Source organism: Panthera uncia, chromosome B1 (assembly GCF_023721935.1).
Source record: "Panthera uncia isolate 11264 chromosome B1, Puncia_PCG_1.0, whole genome shotgun sequence".
Lineage (NCBI taxonomy): Eukaryota > Metazoa > Chordata > Mammalia > Carnivora > Felidae > Panthera > Panthera uncia.
Window position 1 is genome coordinate 90,623,816 of NC_064811.1, and position 19,980 is coordinate 90,643,795.

At 48.2% G+C, this 19,980-nt stretch overlaps 1 protein-coding gene across 1 annotated transcript; it reads right to left on the minus strand.

Moving 5' to 3' along the window:
• Positions 1 to 13,539: 13,539 nt before the first annotated feature.
• On the minus strand, positions 13,540 to 18,589 carry PITX2 (paired like homeodomain 2). The gene is made up of 3 exons (XM_049631044.1): positions 18,353 to 18,589; positions 17,287 to 17,492; positions 13,540 to 14,817 (listed from the first exon to the last, which is right to left on the minus strand). The coding sequence occupies exons 1-3, from the start codon at positions 18,558 to 18,560 to the stop codon at positions 14,254 to 14,256; spliced, it is 978 nt and encodes a 325-aa protein (XP_049487001.1). The 5' UTR covers positions 18,561 to 18,589; the 3' UTR covers positions 13,540 to 14,253.
• Between the last annotated feature and the right edge of the window lie 1,391 nt (positions 18,590 to 19,980).

A 19,980-nucleotide genomic window follows, 5' to 3' on the forward strand; every position in this document is an offset into this window, starting at 1 on the left:
CTCTTGTGAAGAGAGACCATTTCTATAATTGGCAGCCTCCACTAGAACAATACAGTTTAAGTAAAGAAAAGAGCATTTCCTCCAAAAAGAAGACACTTCTGTCTCCAGAAGGAGAGCAGTGCTGGGCAGACAAAAGAAATATTCTTAAATTATACTTTTAAAACTCAGAATCTTATTTATTAAATATGAAGTAAAATATCATTTTCAGTTGCTTCTTATTTTCTGTAAGTTTATTTTTCTGTCTCAGAGTGTCTATCTCATATTTCTTCTAACTCAAATGTTTTTCTTTAAAAAATTTTTTTTAACGTTTATTTATTTTTGAGACAGAGGGAGACAGAGAATGAATGGGGGAGGGTCAGAAAGAGGGAGACACAGAATCTGAAACAGGCTCCGGGCTCTGAGCTGTCAGCACAGGGGCCCGATGCGGGGCTCGAACACACGGACCGCGAGACCGTGACCTGAGCCAAAGTCGGCGCTCAACCGACTGAGCCACCCAGGCGCCCCTCAAATGTTTTTCTTAAACAGCATCACTAAGTCCTATCCTTTCCCTCCTTCAAAGCTGTGCTTAAGATTCCCCTCCTTGGACTTCTGGTAAAATTTCGTCACATCAAGTGGTGTCTGGGTAGCTCAGTTGGTTAAGTGTCCCACTCTTGGTTTAGGCTGGGGTCATAACCTCACAGTTTGTGGGTTTTAGCCCTGCATCGGGCTCTATGCTGGCAGCATGGAGCCAACTTGAGATTCTGTCTCCCTCTTTCGCTGCCCCTCCCCCACTTGTGCTGCCTCTGTTTCTCTCAAAATAAATAAATAAACAAAAAAAAAATGGCAGATCAAATAGATTTATCTCTATTTTTCCCCCCAAATGCTATTAAAATGGTAGGGCGGGGGGAGAGAGAGAACCCTTAAGTGCAAAGAAGTGGGAGGACTATAAAAGATAAAAAGTGACAGAAACTTTTGGAAGATAGGAAGTCTGTATGTAGTGGATTAGTTACATATTGCAACGTAACAAATTACTCAAAATTTAACTTGTTGAAACAATAAATATTTATTTCACTCAGTTTTGAGGGTCAGGGATCTCGGAGCAGCTCAGGCTTGGGGTGAAGTTAATGACCAGGGCTGCAGTCATCTAGAGAGTTGGAGAATCCACTTCCAAGCTCACATACATGGCTGTTGGCAGGAGGCTTCAGTTTCTCACTGTAAAGAAACACTTCATGCTTGTGAAATACTAACTACAAAGAGAGGAGATGTAATAATACAATAGAGAAGCTAGCTGATGTCACCTAAACCAAATAAACAATGTAACATCATGAAATTTTAAGCAGGCATTGTGTGCCTAAGAACACAGCATCACTTTTGTGATATTTCTGAATATCATAGAAGATATGTAATTGGAATCTAATCACAGGAAAATATCACACACACACACACACACACACACACACACACACCCTAAACTGAAAAACATTCTACAAAGTAACTGACCTATAATCTTCAAAAGTGTTAAGTTCATGGAAGTGTGTTATATGCTTTTTTACAGGTATGTGAGCATACAGGAGGGGCACCTTGACCTAATCCAATGCTAAGATGTCAGGGAAGCCTTTTCCAGGGATATCTAAGCTGATACCTAGAGTTAGCATTGAAAGGGACAATGGAGGGTGAGGAGAGGCAAGAAAGGAGAAAGCAGGTCATAACGTACAAGACCAAGGAAAAATCATTTCATCATATGCCAACTGGTGTGTGTGTGTGTGTGTGTGTGTGTGTGTGTGTGTGTGTAAATTCTTTCTTTAATATTAGCAAGAGTTTGCTCCGTTTCCTATCATATCTAAAATGTCATAGTTCAAGGGAACCTGGCTGACTCAGTCAGTAGAACATGCAACTCTTGATGTTGGGATATGAGTTCAATCCCCATATTGGAGGTAGAGATTACTTTAAAAATAATAATAATAGGGGCACCTGGGTGGCTCAGTCAGTTGAGCATCCGACTTCGTCTCAGGTCATGATCTCACGATTTGTGAATTCGAGCCCCGTGTTGGGCTCTTTGCTGACAGCTCAGAGTCTGGAGCCTGCTTCACATTCTGTGTCTCCCTCTCTGTCTCTCCCTCCCCTGCTCACACTCTGTGTCAATCTCAAATATAAATAAAGAATTTAAAAAAAAATTAAAAATAATAAAATGTCACACTTCAAAATAGCTTAAGAGGTTATACCTATTACTTTAGTCTGAGAAACGTGCCTTGAGACACACAGAGAAGAGTAGAATAACATTACCATTAATGGTCTCAGTTACTATAATCATCATTTTTTTCAAACACTAATCATTTCATAAACTAGGCAACATTATTTTCATAGCACTCTTAATATATTTCCTTAATCTGTATGTCTTTTATGAATGACATTTTCTAATGACATCAACAGAAAGTGGTACAGAAGACTGAATTCTTTTACAGTGGTCATTTGTTTAGATTGGCCTGATTTGTCAGACTGTGCCTGGTTTGAGTCCTATTCTAGGCCTGGTCCTGGCCACTCACTGGCCAGGCATCCTGAAGCAAGTCACTTCTGAGCATCAGTTTCCTCATCTGACAAATAAAAACATAACAGTATCTATTTTATAGGATTGTTATGAGAACTGACTGAGATAATATGTGAAAAACGCTTAGCACAGTACGTAGCTCCTATAAATATTCAATAACTCAGATGATCTTTTGCATCACCCTATAGTTACATTTAGAAAAGATTATATATAAAATCAGGTCAAAATATAATGGAAAAAATATATTTAAAGTACTGTGAGAATAATATTGGCCCATTGTTTCTTGAGTGTATAGATCATTTTTTTAATTGATGATTAGAGTGCCTGAACCAATCAAAGGTAATTTGCCTATCACATCGTATAGTTTCCCAGTCATCTTCCCCCTTGAGCGTTCTTCTAAAGAACAGCAGGGCAGGGACGTAGAGATGGTGGTTTCGAAAGCCATATAGGCACCGTAAAACTCACCTTATTGTAACTCTCTGTCATTTCAGCCTCCCCATTTATATATTTGTTTGTTCATATGTATGTTTGTTTGCTTTTTTTTAGCATAATAAGGTAAAACATTTTTTTCTTGTATGTAACAAGAATTATTAAATGCTTCATACTTGTCTCATCAAAGGTAATGACAATCTTCCTACTGTTCTGGCGAAATGTATTTATTGTTTACGATAGCAGTTGGCAAGTGGGAGTGGATAGGGTAAGTGATCTAGGGAATATTTTGCCACCAATAAATTAATCAAAAATATTGGAGGTTTGTGGGGGCAACAATTAGCAGAAATAAAAATAACTGTGGTTTGTTTGGTCTATGACGTTAGTGAGAGTCTGATTGGGTTAATACTTTTTTGTTGTTCTGGGGTTGACTAACAGTTTAACTTAATTTCTCAAGTTCCTTATCTCTAACTATAAAAATGAAAAAAAGAACTTTGTCTATTGTATATTGTGAAGCACTATGTTTTACTATTTATTATAAAGAGTGAAATTGTTAAGTGCGTTAAGTAATTGTGAAGATTGGAGATCATAATACCTTAACTAGTAACATGATTCTACTTCCTGACATTATAAGCTGGATACATCCGTCATCTATGTGCCCCCCTCCTCCAACCACCACATACACATCTCCTTAGTGTCTCCCTCACCACACACATTCTCCATGCTATTTATTAAGAAACATTAAAATTTTTCCAGTATCTTACAAGCCCTGACTATCATCCTAAAAATGATGAATGATTTGATTCATTATCCTAAAAAATGCTCTGATGTAATAAAAATGATAGTAGTGATGATAAAAAAAAAAAAAGATCACGATGAAATTTCTACTATGGAATTCTTTCACATATCTGATTTGTTGAGAGAAAATTAGAAATGAATTAGAGTTGGGGTGCCTTGGTGGCTCGGTTGGCTAAGCGCTGACTTCAGCTCAGGTCATGATCTCATGGTTCATGAGTTCAAGCCCCACGTTGGGCTCTGTGCTGACAGCTCAGAGCCTGGAGCCTGCTTCAGATTCTGTGTCTCCCTCTCTCTCTGACCCTCTGCAGCTCACGCTCTCTCTCTCTCTCAAAAATGAACATTAAAAAAGAAAGAAATGAATTAGAAATAATCTGAGATTTAATTCATGCTATTTCTATAGATTTTAATCTTTGAACTTTAATTTTTGTGGACAAAAGTTTTAATTCTACCAATTGATCAGTAGGCATTTATTGAACACCTACTACTTAGCAAGTATTGTTCCAGGCTCCCACAAAAAGCTTAAAAGAAAATAAGTCCCAAATCTCAACTCATAGTAATACATCCCACATGGTAATTGACAAAGGAGTAATCTAGAGGTTTAAGGTATGGGAACACTAAGTGCCCAGAAATGAAATTTAAAAAGTAAAAAGGAAGAGAATTGTGAGATTTAGAATTATCCCTAAAAGAGATGTTGGAAGAAGTTACAAAGGAAAAGGAATCAAAGAAGGATGGTAATGGGACAAATCTTCTATGGAGAAAGACAACGTTCTATTAAGTTCTAATCTGAAAATGGAGGATGACAATGAAGGTGCTTTCCAACCATAAAAGGCAGGAAAATCACCAAAAAAATACTGCTGAGCCAATAACAATAGGATATAGTACAAGAAAAACAAGTACCTTTATACGGAAAGATGCAGAAAGAAACTCATGTTAGCACATAAACTCCACACCGAACTGTATCTTTGCTGTTTTAGAACACATAATTTTGAGAACGTGTCCAAGCCTACAGGTGGTGGTTTCAGGCAGAAGAGGAGCTTCCAAGTTGAGAGTAGTAAACTGAACTGAGATTTACCACCTTGCTGGTCATAATGCCAAGGGTGATGCTTCCTGGGATTAAAGGAGTGTGTTCACTGACCCTTCCACGATATCCAGTCTTCAATGGGGCTTTGTAAAAGAATGTTCGCAGTCCCTCTGTTGCTATGAAAAGACATATTCCAATGTTGCATGTTTTACTTATTGGCCCTGACACCTTTATTGTTCATACAAGCACTCTATATTTATGAATACACATAGTTTACAAGCAGGCTATTGATTGGATAAAACAACTTTTCATATCTGGAGTTGTAAACACTACAAACAATCTAAAGCCTTGATTCAAAAGAGGAGCCAGGTAGAGGATAACCCCAAGAGCAGCCAGAATTCTGGAGAGAGCCAACTGAGGTGGAAAAGAGCAAAAGGAGAAGGAGGAAATGAGGGTGACAGGAAATAAAGAGAAGGTAAAGACAAGGGCTGTGAAGAGAGAGACATAAGCTTCTCCTGTCCATAAAGTTGTGTGGATAGCTCTTCCTCTCTGGTCTCTGATGAGGCATTGCATGTGAATGTAGAGTCCAGCAGAGACTTGGGGCTCCCAGGCTGCTGCAGCCACGGTGGCCTCGTCTTTCCACCTCCACGGTGGCACCCCACCCAGATTCCTTTCTTGTCAAACTTGTTTCCAATCACCCAAGCCCTCTCGTCTATGACCTCTTGGTCAAACTGTCTGTTACCCAGGACACAAATAGATTGAGAGTGTCAGATAACATGGTAATTTGATGGGGGAGAAGACAGTTTGAGTGAACACTGCAATACTCTCTATCTTATCCCTTTCCCCAGCTACCTGCACCTTTAAAAGTAAATGTCCTTTTTCCACCTATGTTCCTCTGTGTCTGTAAGTCACTGTGGGCCAACTGGGTGTGACTCAACTCTCTTTTTATTTCTTTGCCTTGATGTGTTCATTCCCTCTGGGGAGCTAACTGGTAGAACAGTTGAGTCCATTCTATTTTTCTTGGAGAAGTGGGGTAGCACACAGTTGGGTGATGACAATCTTGGGTTGTGTTGCTCTTTGGGAATCACATAGAATATTGTGTGCTCCGAAGGCAGAGCACTGACATTACATGAAGTGAGGAACATTCTGTAATTACATCTTACACTCAAAGTCATTTCTCCTGGAACTAATATCCAACTAATACAAATATATGGTATTCATCACATGCTTGATGCCTGCTGAGTCTCTGAAGTCTTGTCCCCTGAATGTCACTGTTGTCGGTCTCTACCTCCTGCCAGAAATTCTCACAATTGCTGTACAGGCTATAAACACACTAGAGAAGAAGTAGTTTTTTAAGAAGCTAAAGCATGACCATGAGAGTAATGGCATGATGCACAGCTCACACCAAATATGCACACCACCACAGCCACTTCCTCACACCCCTAAGTACAAAGATTTGGGTGAATGCTCTCAGTAAAAATTACGCTGCTTCAATGAACAGGTTAGAGATAGACTCCAAGGTGTGGGTAAGAAGTAGGGGGTGTTACCTGTTAAAGAAATCTTTACTCAGAGGTTATTATGGGCCAGGCACCACATTTTGAGTAAAGCAGCCACTATGGATAGAAATAAACCAATCATCTTAAGAAGTACAATTACTCTGCAGGTTGATTGGCAACTCCTGAAAGCTTTCTATAACATTACAGCTTTCTCTTGCTAGCACCTAACTTTATCTCTTTTCTTGAATGGGAGAGAGGGGAATGGAGAGGTTAGACAGAGGGAGCGAGAGATACACAAACGGAATCACCTTTCTATTCAGGGATTTACCAAGCACCACGGGTTGCTAATGATTCCAGGTGAGGGCATAAGAACTGAGGACGTGCGCTCTCTTGAACTCTTTCCCCGCTGTTATCTTTTCATAAATTCTGTGTATTTGACTGGGCAAGTGGGTTTAGTCAGTACTTATGTTTAAAAAAAAAAAAATCAGAATCGGAAACAGGCAGGGCCCAGGCGAGGGGGGATGGGAATGCGACCTGAGCCTGGGATTTCAGCAGGACAGCTGGCCGGGGCAAGCGCACCGGCTCAGCCTCCCGGCCAGACCCCCCCACCCCCACCCCCGCCCCTTGCGCCGCCCACCGTGCGCCGCCCCTCAGGCTCCAACCTGGGCTTGCAGAGCTCCCGCTCCACTCTCTACCCGCCCAGCCTGCCTTTCAGGGTCCATCGGGAGCGCCAGGGCTGGCGGCCGATTCCCAGAGTCGACCGACCAGCCTGGGTTCTCGACCCTGTGGGCAGCGTCCCCTCCTAGAACCTCAGGTACTCCCACTAACTTTGCTAAGATAGGAAAGGCTGCTCCAGACCTGTATACCTCAAGTGTAAAAGGAAAGGAAATTCGCTTGCGTTAGAAAGCTTAAACATCAGGCCACTCAAGGAGAACGGCAGGTTCGATAACCCCCATTCTCCCCGCCTCCACCCACCCTCAGCCGCGGGCGGCTCAATGGTCCCTAGGAAGTGGATGCCAGAAGGGTCTGTGCATTGGGCCGGGGACGTAGCCGGGCAGCTCCAGGCGCGGAGCTCTCTATAGGTCCTCGCTCCCAGGATCGGATAGATGATTCATTTTTATATGTAACGTTTTACCCCACTCTATAGCTCCGGCTGGTTAATGTTCAACCCTAGGGCTTCGAAAGGCAGCTCTAGGGAGGCAGGCAGGAATGACCCACTCAAGGTATATGGCCGCTCGGGAATGAAGGCACAGAAGCCCAAGAGAGGGTGAGGAGAGAAGTGGTGGGGGTGCGGGAGGGGTCGCTGCTCCGGCCTGGGCCTCCTTAGGCCGCCTCTGAGACTTCAGAGCAAACAGCGGGTCCGCTGCCGAGGCGCAGCAGGCGTCCCCGAGGCGCAGCCAAGAGGCTGCGCTCTGGCTGGGCCCCGACCGCCCACGACGCCGCTGCTGGGGCCGGGAGCGGCGCGTGCGGGGGCGACGAGTGCGCGGAAGCCAGGGCGGGCACTTTGCCCCAGAAGGACCCCGGGGGCGAGTCTGTGCTGCCCCAGCGTCCGGGCTTCGACGCTCGCCAGCCTGCCGCTGCCGGTTGGGGACGCCGGAGGGAGGTGCGTGCGCGGCGGCAGTTGAGGATTAGATTCCGTTTTGTTGTCCCAGGGGACGTGCAAACACTAGTGCGGCGACACGAAAGGGATCCCCGGAGGTGCGTAGGTTGCCTTCTGGGCCGCCACTTCTCAGGGTGCCTCTGAAAATATCGTCAGGGTAATGCGAGGCAGCACGACTTGCCATCGCCCTTTTCCCCTTGTTGCAGGGCCAAAAAAAATTAAAAAAAATAAAAAAGAACATTAAGATAAAGCAGCTGTTCTGGTCAATAGAAGGCGGTAGGACACGGCTGTCCCCGATCCACAGTTCAGGCGCTTCAGTGAGGCCCAAGGCGAAGCTACCCTTGGGGGCAAGTTCAGGTAGAGCGGCGGCACCTAGGGTCCTTCTGAGAGTTGGGCCACGTGGCTCCCGCGGAATCCATGGGTCCAGAAAGTCCTGGTCAGATGTCCAGACTGCCATCCCTTGGAGCTCAGAGGTGGACCGGGCAGAGGTGGGGGGGGAGGGGTGCTGCACGGGAAAAGGAGGTTCCGAGCTGGGGAGGGGAGCTTCATGCCGTGGAGCAGCAGCCTAGAATTCCGCAGGCGGGATTTTTTTTTTTTTTTTTCTGTCAAAGAAACAAACAAGACTCTGCCTCATCAGATAAGAGTGGCTCCTAAGATTTCACGGATTTTAAGCGAGGGGTGGAGGCTCTAAGGTTAGTAGAACACTGCGAATGAACATCGCCCGAGGCCCGCAGAAGAAGGGTTTTAATTTCCTTTTTTTTTATTGGTTTGTTTGATATTATATTATTTTCTAACAAAGTGACCTGTCGTCTGTAGCCTTGGGCTCTGGCCGGCAAAGCCCCTTCCTCGGCACTGGGGATGGCCTGCAGGGTCTCTACCTCTGTCCACATCAGCGTCCCCTACCCTCCCACTACCCGGTGCCCGCACACTTCCTGGTGAAATCAGCCAGATATACTCGTCCGTAACCAAACGCAAGCAGCCGCGTTAAGTGACGACAGAGAAGGCCCCGCTAGTCCATCCCGGAGGACAGAGAAAGATACCATCAAACTTCAACTGGGTTCAGCAGCCCCACCCCGAAACCCAGAGAAGCGGAGTTGAGGGGGTTGTTGACACAAGCCGAACGGGGAAAGAGTCCAAGAAGTGGGTTGCCACTAGTCTGGGATCCACGTCACATTGCATGTGCTGCCCCACTGCCTTCTCAGCTGAGACAGTTCTAGGTCCCATCTCCCCAGAGGGACGAGGATAAAGGTTCCTGCCCAGGACCGCGTGCCAGGGGGTCCCGCGCTGCCCTGCCGCAAACTGTCGCAGAAGACAGAAAGGCCTTGCTACTTCTGGACAGAGGAAGCATTGGTCGAGAGTCCTGGAGCTCTAAGGAAACCACCCCAACCAAGCCTTAGCCTTGCTTAGTATATGAGGTCCCAGCATCAGCGGACCATTTTCTAAGTTGATAGAACAGGAAAAAAGCAAGGACAAAAAACTTTAGAATGGGTAAAGAAAGGAGAGAGAGAAGATGGGGAGGGGGAGGAGAAAGAGACAGGGCAAGGTTGGGGTGGGGGACATTTTAAACATTTTTGCAGGAAGAACAGGAGAACTAGGTCTGGAAAGATCCATCAAAGTCAGAGGGTGCAGACACACACCCGGCTCAGGGAGGACCAAATCAATGAGTCTCAACTTCTCTTAGCCCTTCAGAGAGAGGAAAAAAAATGCAACCCCCACACAACCTTCCAAAACCAAACAACTTTACCATACATCCATTAAATAGTTTTTTTTTTAAATGTTTTTATAAAGAGGAATTTAGATAGTTCTTTTAGTCACTTTTTTTGGCTAGGTAACTTAAGCCTCAACTATCTCCTCTTTTCCACAATTGCCACTGAACTGTTCATACGTTGTTACAACAGAAGTAGCAATGATTTTTTAAAGGCAATTAAGTAGAATTAAATACATCTTTAATGGTATATTTTATGTTTTCCAGGCCTTCTCTAATCTTCAAACAAAATCTAATATCAACATTTACATAAAATGCATAAAATACTCAGAAGTGAATGGAGTTATGCATCCCAAACACAGTAAATTCTGGATTCTATCTTTCCAAATAGAAAGTTAACAATGAGAAGGCCTCCCTTCGTGGGGGGTGGGGGTGGGGGGATTGGGAAGCAGGATGATAAACTTTTAAGATGAGAGTAAAATGTCCCTGCTTTAGTCTGCTAAAACCTGAAAAGGAAAATTAGTTATGTATCTAAAATCAGATTTCTACTTAACCCATTATTATTTTTTAAAAATCTCTTCCTCAATTATCACTTTCTCAAGTTCAGTTAAAATGCAATTGTCAGATTAGGGACACTGGGGAAGGAAGGATAGTTTTTAAAAATTCCTTCTGAAAATCTGCTACAAGAAATTTCTCCCGTTTACTTCAAGACCTCTCCTCTCTCAATCAGCCACGTCTCTTGCTTTCCCCCTGTGCTTAGATTAACTGCTGCTTGCCGGGGGGGGTTTATAAATCAATCAATAGGGACCCTATATTCATAAAGGCCTCTGATCTGATTACACCCTCTCCCTTTTTTCTCCCCCTCTCTAAAAAATTTACATCGGCTAGCCTGAGACTCCCAAAGTTGCCTGCGTCGACGGAGAGCGGCGGGCGGGAGGCTGGCCAGCCCCGGCGACGGCGGCGAAGGCGCCCGTGGATTAGGATGTGGATTGCAGGACAGACCTTTGTTTGGTCACATTCGCGACGCGGGGTGGGGGTGAGGGTGGGGGGATGGGGTGGGGGTGGGGGTGAGGTTATCCTCCTTGGAGAACGCGCCAGGTTTTTATAGACTCTCCTTAAAAGAGTTCGCTGCTTTTCACAGGGTTAATTTATGGGGCTTTCGAGGAATACTGGGACTTTTAAGATGCTCTTCATTTTTTTCTCATTATTTTTTGTTGTTGTTACACTCCTAAAGGCACTCCCGGGTTTCAGCACCTCGCGGGACAGGGGTGGGGGGTGGAAGAAAGAGCAGGGCCGGGAGGCGAAGGGAGGATTTACCTACAAATCAAGACGCCTACACGGCTCAGGTTGCCCAACATTGTTTTTAAAATTAGATTTCTAACCAAGTTGCGGGCAGTAAAACTCAGATTGAGGACCTGGAAGGAAGTTGAGACAAACGTGGGGCACATACACCTTTTCCTAGGTCTCCGCCAGTCTGAATTCGCTACTAGGGGAATGAAGAGTTTGAGGCCTCAGGAATTTTAAAAGTTTAAAAACCGAGGGCAGGCGGGAGAAAGGGTTAGAGTAACAGGTGAGGGGTGGTTGTTTGGGGGAGGGGGGAGGGGAAAGCCCCGAGACCGCGAACTATCAGTGTGGGGTTCCTGCCCCAAGCACCCCCGCCCCAGCCTCTGGGCGCGCAGAGGGCTTAGGCCTGCGAGGCCTGGGCTCCTGGGGGCCAGACCTCCGGCTCGCCATCTTTGGTCCCTAGCGGAGGCTGGTGGTGTTCATGCTATAGATTACCTTAAAGGTTCCTTTAAGCGCTTTAATACACAACTAGCTCAGAAATCATTAAGAGACCTAGAGAAGGAGAAAAAAGACCCTCACACTCACCGGTAATAAGTGTTGACATGCAGCAAAAATCGATTGAGTGGAACCGAGGTGGTGGCAGTAGCGGTGGCTGAAGGGGGCCCCGCGTGGGAGCGGGAGGGGCGAGAGGACCGACTCCACTGGCTCAGGAACTAAGCTTTTCTCACTTGAAGGGAAAAAGAGGTGCAGAAAAAGGTTGGCGGGAGAGCGGGGATGGGTGTGGGGAAGAAGGGGGGGTGAGGAGGGTAATTCTTCTTTCTGGAAGTCCAGGGAAAGGAGCTGAGGTGGGAAAAAGGGCTTCTCCTCAGTCCCGAGTCTCCGCCCCCAAGCCCGCACCACTCAAGTTGGGGATGAGACAACTCTTCCCAAACCTCGACTTCCATTTTTGTTTTTTGCAGACTGATTGATTTCCTCGAAATAGAGTTCTATTTCAGCCAGCAAACTAGGCCCAGGTCCGCCTCCTCTATCCCGCTCTCCCAAGTCACTCTTAGACCTGCAGGAGACGCAAGTCCTCCCAGCAGGTCTCTTTAGCGTTTCCAGCCCCCATCCCCAAATCCCCTCTCCCAGTCCCCTCCTCCCCCTCCCCCGTCGCCCCTCCCCCCATACCGGGCGGAGCTCGGGGAGGCCCGGACCGCTGGGCTCCGCGGCTCCAGAAGCCAAAGTCCGCCCGTGGGGACCGTTTTCCTCTCCACTGCTCTCAAGTGAACAACAAGGACGGAGGTGACCCTCGGCCAAAGGGCTTTTATCTGCCCCCCACTGCCGCGTGATCCCTCCGTAGGTTAGAGGCAGAGCTTAAAAAAGAAAGAAGAAAGAAAGTTAATGTGCATTGAGCACTGATCTTAAACCGGGGACATTATCTGCGATCTCTTTAAGTGGCAGCAGCAGTCCTATGCAGAACAAAGACTCAGTGTCCGAGGCTCAAAAGCTTATAGGTAAAGTTTCAGTTAGATAAAAGTAACCTAAGCGCAAAAACACAGGTTTTCTCGGCTCCAGAAAACTCCGGGCTACTTTTCACTCCCTGTTCCCTAGGGTTGTGTTTATCCTCACCCGCCGGGGGGAGGACGGTGACCAGAATAGCAAAGGACCTCAGGATTTACCCCTCACTCCCCCTCCCCCAGCGCCTCGGTAATGAATTCCTTCGGACTAAGTCGTATTTGCTACGATTTGTTACGAAATCGAATTTCACATTAAAAAGAAAAAAGCTGAAAACCACCAACAAAGGAAGAGCGGGTGCTTAAAAGTTCTTTGAAACACTCACACGGACCTCATTCCCCGTTTAGATGTCAGAGGATGGGAGGGAGGGCCAGGGTTGTAATTCATCTTGATTTGCTTCATTGTCCCGCAGTTTGCAAACTATAATCCTGTATAATTTCAGGAACAAGCAGGTTTAGAATTAATGGGTCAATATTATTTAAAACAAAACACGGGGAGCATGACCTTTGCCTCAACTACATATTGCTCGACAAGATTCAGGAAACTCCACTCTCACCTCTCACCCCCTGGGCTCTTCGGGAAACTAAGGGGCTGTAGTTATTAGAAATGGTCTTTGTTTCTTTTAATGTCTCCTAAGGATTTGGAAATAGAATGCAATATAACATGAAGAATCTCTCTACTTAAGCCTGAAAGATAAACGTGGAGGCCTAAATATTTTGAACTGGAGGTGTTTCCTTGTAAACTTATTATAGATGTATTCCTCTTGAGAGGAATGTATATAAACTGTACATGTATACATACACACATGCTTCTCCAGAACAATTTACCGGATGTGTAGAACCGCCCTCCCACCCCCACCAAATTTGAGAGTCATTGAAAGCTGGCATACTTTCTAAATTTCTTTCTCCTTTCTTCTTTCTCTCTTATATTATTTCCTAGCAATAATGGAATCCTCTGGGTTTAAGCCAAAGAAAAATCTGGGAGACAAGACCAGACTTTACAGGCTTTTTTTTTTTCCCCCCTGGGAGTGGCTTTTCTTTTTTCTTTTTCATTTTTGATGAATGACTATAATTTATTTCTACCAAATTTAAATAAGGCCTGCTGCCTTGTGTGTTTAACTAGGTGGGCAGAGGAAAACTGGTTTGTTTAGGAAGCAACGACTGAGAGACCCTGGCCAGGTGACAGAGGAGGGCAGAAAGAATCCAGACCAATTTGTACGTAGTATATTTTACTCCCATGAAATAAAACACATTTTTTTCATATTTGCTGAAAAGTAAAACAATAATATTGTACGAAATGTTATACACAGGGTAGGTTGTACATAGCAGTTTCAGAAACATCATTGCATCCACCAGAGAAACTATTCTAAAACTGATATTCACACATTTTTATAATAATAATATGTTAGAAACATACAGTGTGGCATTTAGTATATACATTCCTTTGCTCACAAGCGAAAAATCCTAATCGCTTCTGTATAACATGCTTTATTTTAAAGCCTAACCTTTAAAAACACTGTTGTGAGAGTACTAACAACTGCTTTTTATAAAATTAATTTGACATTTCGATATATATACATCCTTTCAGTCATTTTAATGTTAACAATGCTAAACTTAAAAAATAACAAGCTTATAGTAATGTTAAAATGTCATATCCAGTCAAACATTTGTGTATGTCCTTGCAACTGTTGGAAATACTTTTAGTGAAAGATGTCAGACATTGAGGAAATTCCTTTGAAATCAAAGGAGCTCTCTTTAATTCAGTGGTTTCCTTTTCTCTTTATATCTTCTCTTTGTCTCCTTTTCTTTAGTGCCCACGACCTTCTAGCGTAATTCCCAGTCTTTCAAGGGCAGCACTGCCCCATCCGGCACGGTCCTAGGATCCCGGTGCTGTGGGCGGGGCTCACACTGGCCTGTCCACGGCGTACTGGCAAGCACTCAGGTTGGACGCCGGGTTCTGCACGCTGGCGTAGCCGAAGCTGGAGTGCTGCTTCGCTTTCAGTCTCAGGCTGGCCAGGCTCGAGTTACACGTGTCCCTGTAAACGTACGGAGGAGTCGGCGGCGCGTAAGGACAGGCGGGCGTCGGCACCGCGGAATTCAGCGACGGGCTGCTCAGGTTGTTCAAGTTATTCAGGCTGTTGAGGCTGGAGCCCGGAACGCCGGTCACGGCTGAGGGCACCATGCTGGACGACATGCTCATGGAGGAGATGGAATTGGGCGGGGAGAACATGCTCTGCGACGACAGAGGGTTGACGTTCATAGAGTTGAAGAAAGGGAAGCTCTTGGTGGACAGGGAGGCTGACGTGAGACCCTTGGCGGCCCAGTTGTTGTAGGAATAGCCCGGGTACATGTCGTCATAGGGCTGCATAAGCCCGTTGAATTGCGGCCCAAAGCCATTCTTGCACAGCTCAGCCTGCTGGTTGCGCTCCCGCTTTCTCCATTTGGCCCGGCGATTCTTGAACCAAACCTGGGGGTGGACGGCAAAGGAGCAAACAGATGCCACAGATCGGATTAGTAAAACCTTGATCACAGAAAGCACCAGAGGCCACCCATGTCCAGCGCGCGCGCACACACACACATACACACACACACACACCATAATTTCCCCCACCCCCCACCGCCCCACGGGCGGGAGCTGCCTGAACCGCGTCTAAAGCGAGGGAGGCCTGGCCGGCTGAGGCCCAGGCTCTGAACTGCGCCACAAACCCCAGTCCAACGCCTGGCAGCCTGTGGACGGCTTGTTCACTAACCCAGGCCCTCCTCAGGATCCAAACTCACTTACTGTAAAATAAACGCGGGGCAGCAGGTTTTCTGCCCAACTCTTACCCTGCCACCTTGCAAACTTGCTTCCATTCCAAAGCCACAGACACAGTGGCTATGCCACAGACACAGGCACAGGACTAGTGGCTAAGAGGGCACCAGAGGCCCGCGCTCTCTTGCACAGCTCCTCCCTCCAGTCTCAGACCTTCCCTGCAGCCCCCACACCACAGAACTCGTTCTCACAACTGGCGCCAGGCCGCGACCCCTATCCTCGCCTAGCAAAATAGCGAATTAAAAAGCAAAAGGCCTTCAGTCTCCTAAACTCCAAAAGCTTGGCTTGTAAATCTCTGGGAACCCAGAATGGGTCACTCTGCAACCTCCCCCTCCCTTCCTCCGCTCCTACTCATCCTCCACCCTCTCCAGTATAGGCCCCGGCTGCCAGCACTGCTCCCGCCGGGCCCAGCGGGTTTGCTTGGCTTTGCAAGCCGTGGCCTGGCCCGTCAGCCCCCACCCGGCGTCCGGTGGCCCCGACGCAACCCTTCTCTCAATCCACATCGGACCCGCCCGTCGCCGCAGACTGCGGCTTTTGTGTATTGGAGCGAGGCCTGGCCCCAGATTTCAGAGCTGACATCGGTGATGTTTCACATTACACATCTCAGCCGGGCCCAGACGCCTAATCCGCTCTTTTCCCCCCCTTTTCCCTTTCATTCTCGATTTCCTTTTTATCCTCCTTCCTCTTTGCACCCGACTGCTATAAAAAAGCACGCTTCACTCCCACTTGGCTGGACACACAGCGGGCCTGGAAGGAGGCAGCCAGAAGGAGCGACAGCCCAGCGTGGTAGAGGCGGGGACTTGGGAGAGACTCCTGGAAAGCTGGAGGGGTGGGAGAGGTCTTTTCAGAAGGATTCCAGAGAACCCACTGATTGTGTTTTTATTTTAATTAGTTTTAATTTCTACCCTAGGCCGTGTAAACTTTGCTCAGGCAAGAAGAGTACGTGCAAGGCCCGTTCCCCTGATGCACGGGAGGGCTAATCAAAGCCTGACCTTGCTCAAAACCACGCGGCCAGAGTCAGAGCTCTAGCTCTGTGCAGTTAAACTAAAACCATCTCCAACTTCATCCCGGCTCTTATCCACCAGCAAAGCCTCATACCCTACACAAATGCAACCCAGAGAGTACCTTCCTTCCCTCTGCTTTGGGAATGCATTTTGGTCTTTATTCTTTTCATCATTATTGCCATCTTATTGTTCTTTCATCTCTGCTTTAACTGGAGGCTCTATTTTTCTATCCAGAATTGTTTTGTTTTTGTTTTTAACAGCAAAGCCTCTGGATCTTGCTATGGGTGTTTCTGCTTCCAGAATCCTAACACATTTGGAGTTTTCCACTGACCAGCATAAACCAGGATGTTGCTACCGGGTAATTTATTTAACTTCACTTTTGCCAATCCATAAAGTACAGATTTGCTACAAAGGTAAGCCCCCCCCACCTTTAAAAAATAAAACTATTATCATTGGGAAGAAGGGTGTGAATAACAATCTCCTGAGAAAGATAAATAAACCAAACCAAAAAGTCTTTCTTCTTTTTTCTTTCTAAGAGGACTAGCAGGATAGTAGTTGTGTGTCAAAATGCTTCCGTGTATCACAAAACTAAGGGATAGGGTGTGGGAGAAACCTGAATGGCCGAAAACCGAAAAGACTGTGTAAGGAGGATGAGCCGAGTAGAGAGAAAGGGCCGGGCGAGCCTGGGGGGAGAAAGTTTCCCTAGGAGGGCCAAGCCTTGCTTGTCTCCGGTGGGTTTTCCTTGTAAAAGGCGCACAGGTTGGAGCCTGTTCTCGGCTCCTGGCCTGGGAGGGATTTTATTAGCACTCTTCCGGCGACCGCAAGCCGGGAACACAATGCCCTATGCAGGGGAATGCCACGCGGCCCAGTTCCGAAAGGACTCAGGGTAGCGGGGCAGTGAGCGGGTGCCGCTCGCGGAGCCTGCGCCGGGCCTGCAACCGCTGGTCTGTAAGGGGGAGCTGTAACCTTGCGACTGGGGCTGCGGAGAGGCCTTCTGCCTGTGCAAAGGCACACCGTGCCTTTCGGGAGACTGCCTTCCACACTCCCTCCGGTTCTAAGTGGCCCGCATTTCTACAATGCCTTCCTCCCTAGCCTTCCCAGGCTCCGTGAGGGGTCCTACCCGGACTCGGGCTTCCGTAAGGTTGGTCCACACGGCGATCTCTTCGCGCGTGGACATGTCCGGGTAGCGGTTCCTCTGGAAAGTGGCCTCCAGTTCCTGCAGCTGCTGGCTGGTGAAGTGAGTGCGCTGGCGCCGTTGCCGCTTCTTCTTGGACGGGTCTTCGGGGCCCACGTCCTCATTCTTTCCCTGCTGGCTCTTATCTTTTTCTGAAAACGAAACACAGAGAGGTTCCCGTCAGCAAGTCCCACCTGCTACCCGTGAACTCCAAATGGACCGGGCTGCAGAGGCCGCGGAAGCGATGGGCTGCCAGGCAGGGGAGGAGTGTGCGAGCGGCCTCTCCGGGCCGCGGCGAGCGCTGCGACTGTGGGGCGTGCAGACGTGAGTGTGGGTGTGAGCGCCCCATCTCCTCCCCTCCCCCAGCGCCGCACGTTTTATTTACATGTTTATCTCACTGTGAAGGCACATTCATTTTTACAGCCTCTTTCAAGTATATTTATACTCTTCTGCGCAGACACACCAAATTTTTTCCGGACACCTACACGCGCGCATTTTTCAGACCCCCACAGATCTCCATGCGGTTTCAGGAGACTGGTAAAGGTAGACTTTGGGATTCGGTGACCCACCCAAGTTCCTCTACCCTTTAGAAATACCGCCTCTTCTGCGGCATCGTTTCAGAAATACTTTTCTAACAAGTGGAGCTTTTCGGGAGCGGAAAGCGGAGAGAACAGACTCTGGGTTGGGGAGTCGGGGGTGGTGGCTTCTGAACGTCTTCGAATGGAGATGCTGGGATTTTTGTGACCCAGAAAACAAACATAGGGAGGCCAGGATAGGAATAGGGCAGGGAATGGCTCGCGCAGTTCGCCCCACCCCGGCGGGGCGGTCGAGGTAGGGCGAAAGAAACTCGGGGCCAAAAGAATCCCGGCTCCGGAAGTTCTGCGGGAGGCAAACTAAACGACCACTCCCACTACGCCTCCCCCTGGAGGGGTCGACTTCCTTGCGGGCGGGAAGAGCCCAGCGGCGAGGGGCGGCTGGACCCCGGTGTCCGCGGGGCCGCGCGGCGCCTTACCTGCGGCCTCGGGGCTGGAGGTGTCAGAGATGGTGTGCACCTCCAGCCTGTGCTTGGAAGAGTCCAGGGAGCGGGTCTGACCGGGAGCCAGTACCGAAGCCATGGCCAGCGGCTGGGGATGGTGACAGGAGGAAGACGAGGAGGCGGCCAACAGCTTGGTCCCTACTGCTCTGTGCTCCAAGTGCAGCGGGCCTTTCATGCAGTCCATGGACGAAGGAGCGCGCCGCCCTACAAGTCCTGGGCTGCCGCCCGGCCGTAGCCCCGTGGCCGCCGCCGCCTGCTCCGCTTGGCACTACACGCGCAGAGTTTCCGCGCTGTGGCCGCCGCGGGCAAAGCCAGGGAGCACAATCCCTGCTGAGTCTTTTTGAACCGAGCGGCCCCCGTCTCCTTCGGAAGGCTCAAGCCTTAGGGTCCGGCGGCGGAAAGTCAGCGGGCAAACGGAGACATGGGGATGTAAGTAGGCGGGCGCAGCTCGGAGCGTCTTTGGATAGCAGGCTTCCAAGCTCCAAAGCGAAACAAGAGTGGGCAAAGACCCCTTTCTTCCCTCCCTCCCTCCCCCACGTACCCCTCCAATAAGGAAAGCTAACGGCGACCGCGCTCTGCCCGCCCCCCGCGCGGCAGCCCTGACAGCAAAGTGTCAAGAGTGACAGGGACAGGTAGCTGATATTAGATCCCCCGCAGCGGCGGCAGCGGCTGCGGCAGCAACGCGGGCCTCTGGGCGCACCCTCCGTGGCACGCACACGCACACCCCCCTCGGGCCGTCGAGCTCGAGCGCGGCCTCGCAGCAGCTCAGCTCCCGGCACCCAGGCGAGCGACGGACCAGCTCTGCGGCTCCGAGCTTCCCTGTTGGCCTAACATCTTAAAACCAGAGGCGGGCTTCCTGGTGCCCAGACGTCACTTTGCCGCGGCCCTCCCAACGCTCCCCGCCTCCGCCTCCTCCCAGACCCTTCGCCCAGCGGGAGTGACGTGGCTCCGCACCAATCAGAAGGCCCCGAGCCCCGGCGGAGGGACAGCCCTGTCTGCACCTATCAGCTGTGCGGGGCTGGGCTAATACCTCACTGTGCCCACCAAGTCTACACCGGCCGGCTCCCGGGAATTCTGCTCCGGCCCAGCCGAAGAAGATCTTGCTTTTAGTTCAGGCGGGGAGGCGGAGAGATGAGGCTAGGAGTAAGAGGCTCGGGAGAAAGGAGCGGAAAGGTCCAGAGCTGAAAGGTACAAGGATCAACATGGCTCGCACCCCTTCCTTTTTGTATCTCACTACATCCATTTCCAATCGAGAGATGCCTTTTTATCCCCCTTGTGTGGAAAGGGGATATGCTACTTAAAACCAGAAAAAATTGAAAAACAGCAACACATCACCTCTCCGATCTTAAATTTTCCAAACAGCCTGTCAAGTGAATGCTGCGCTAATCTGAAGAAGCTTTATTTTAATTGCAAAGAAGACAAAGCCCTGAGAAGGCCGGCTAATAAATTAGAAATCGAGAAGCAAATGGACCCGTCAAAAGAAAATTACCTTGACTTTAAACGAACAACTGTTTGGCGGTTCACTCTGGATTTATACAAGAATAAAAAGTCGCCTCAGATCACGTTCTCTGTAATGCTTATTAGACCCCAGACAGAAAATACAC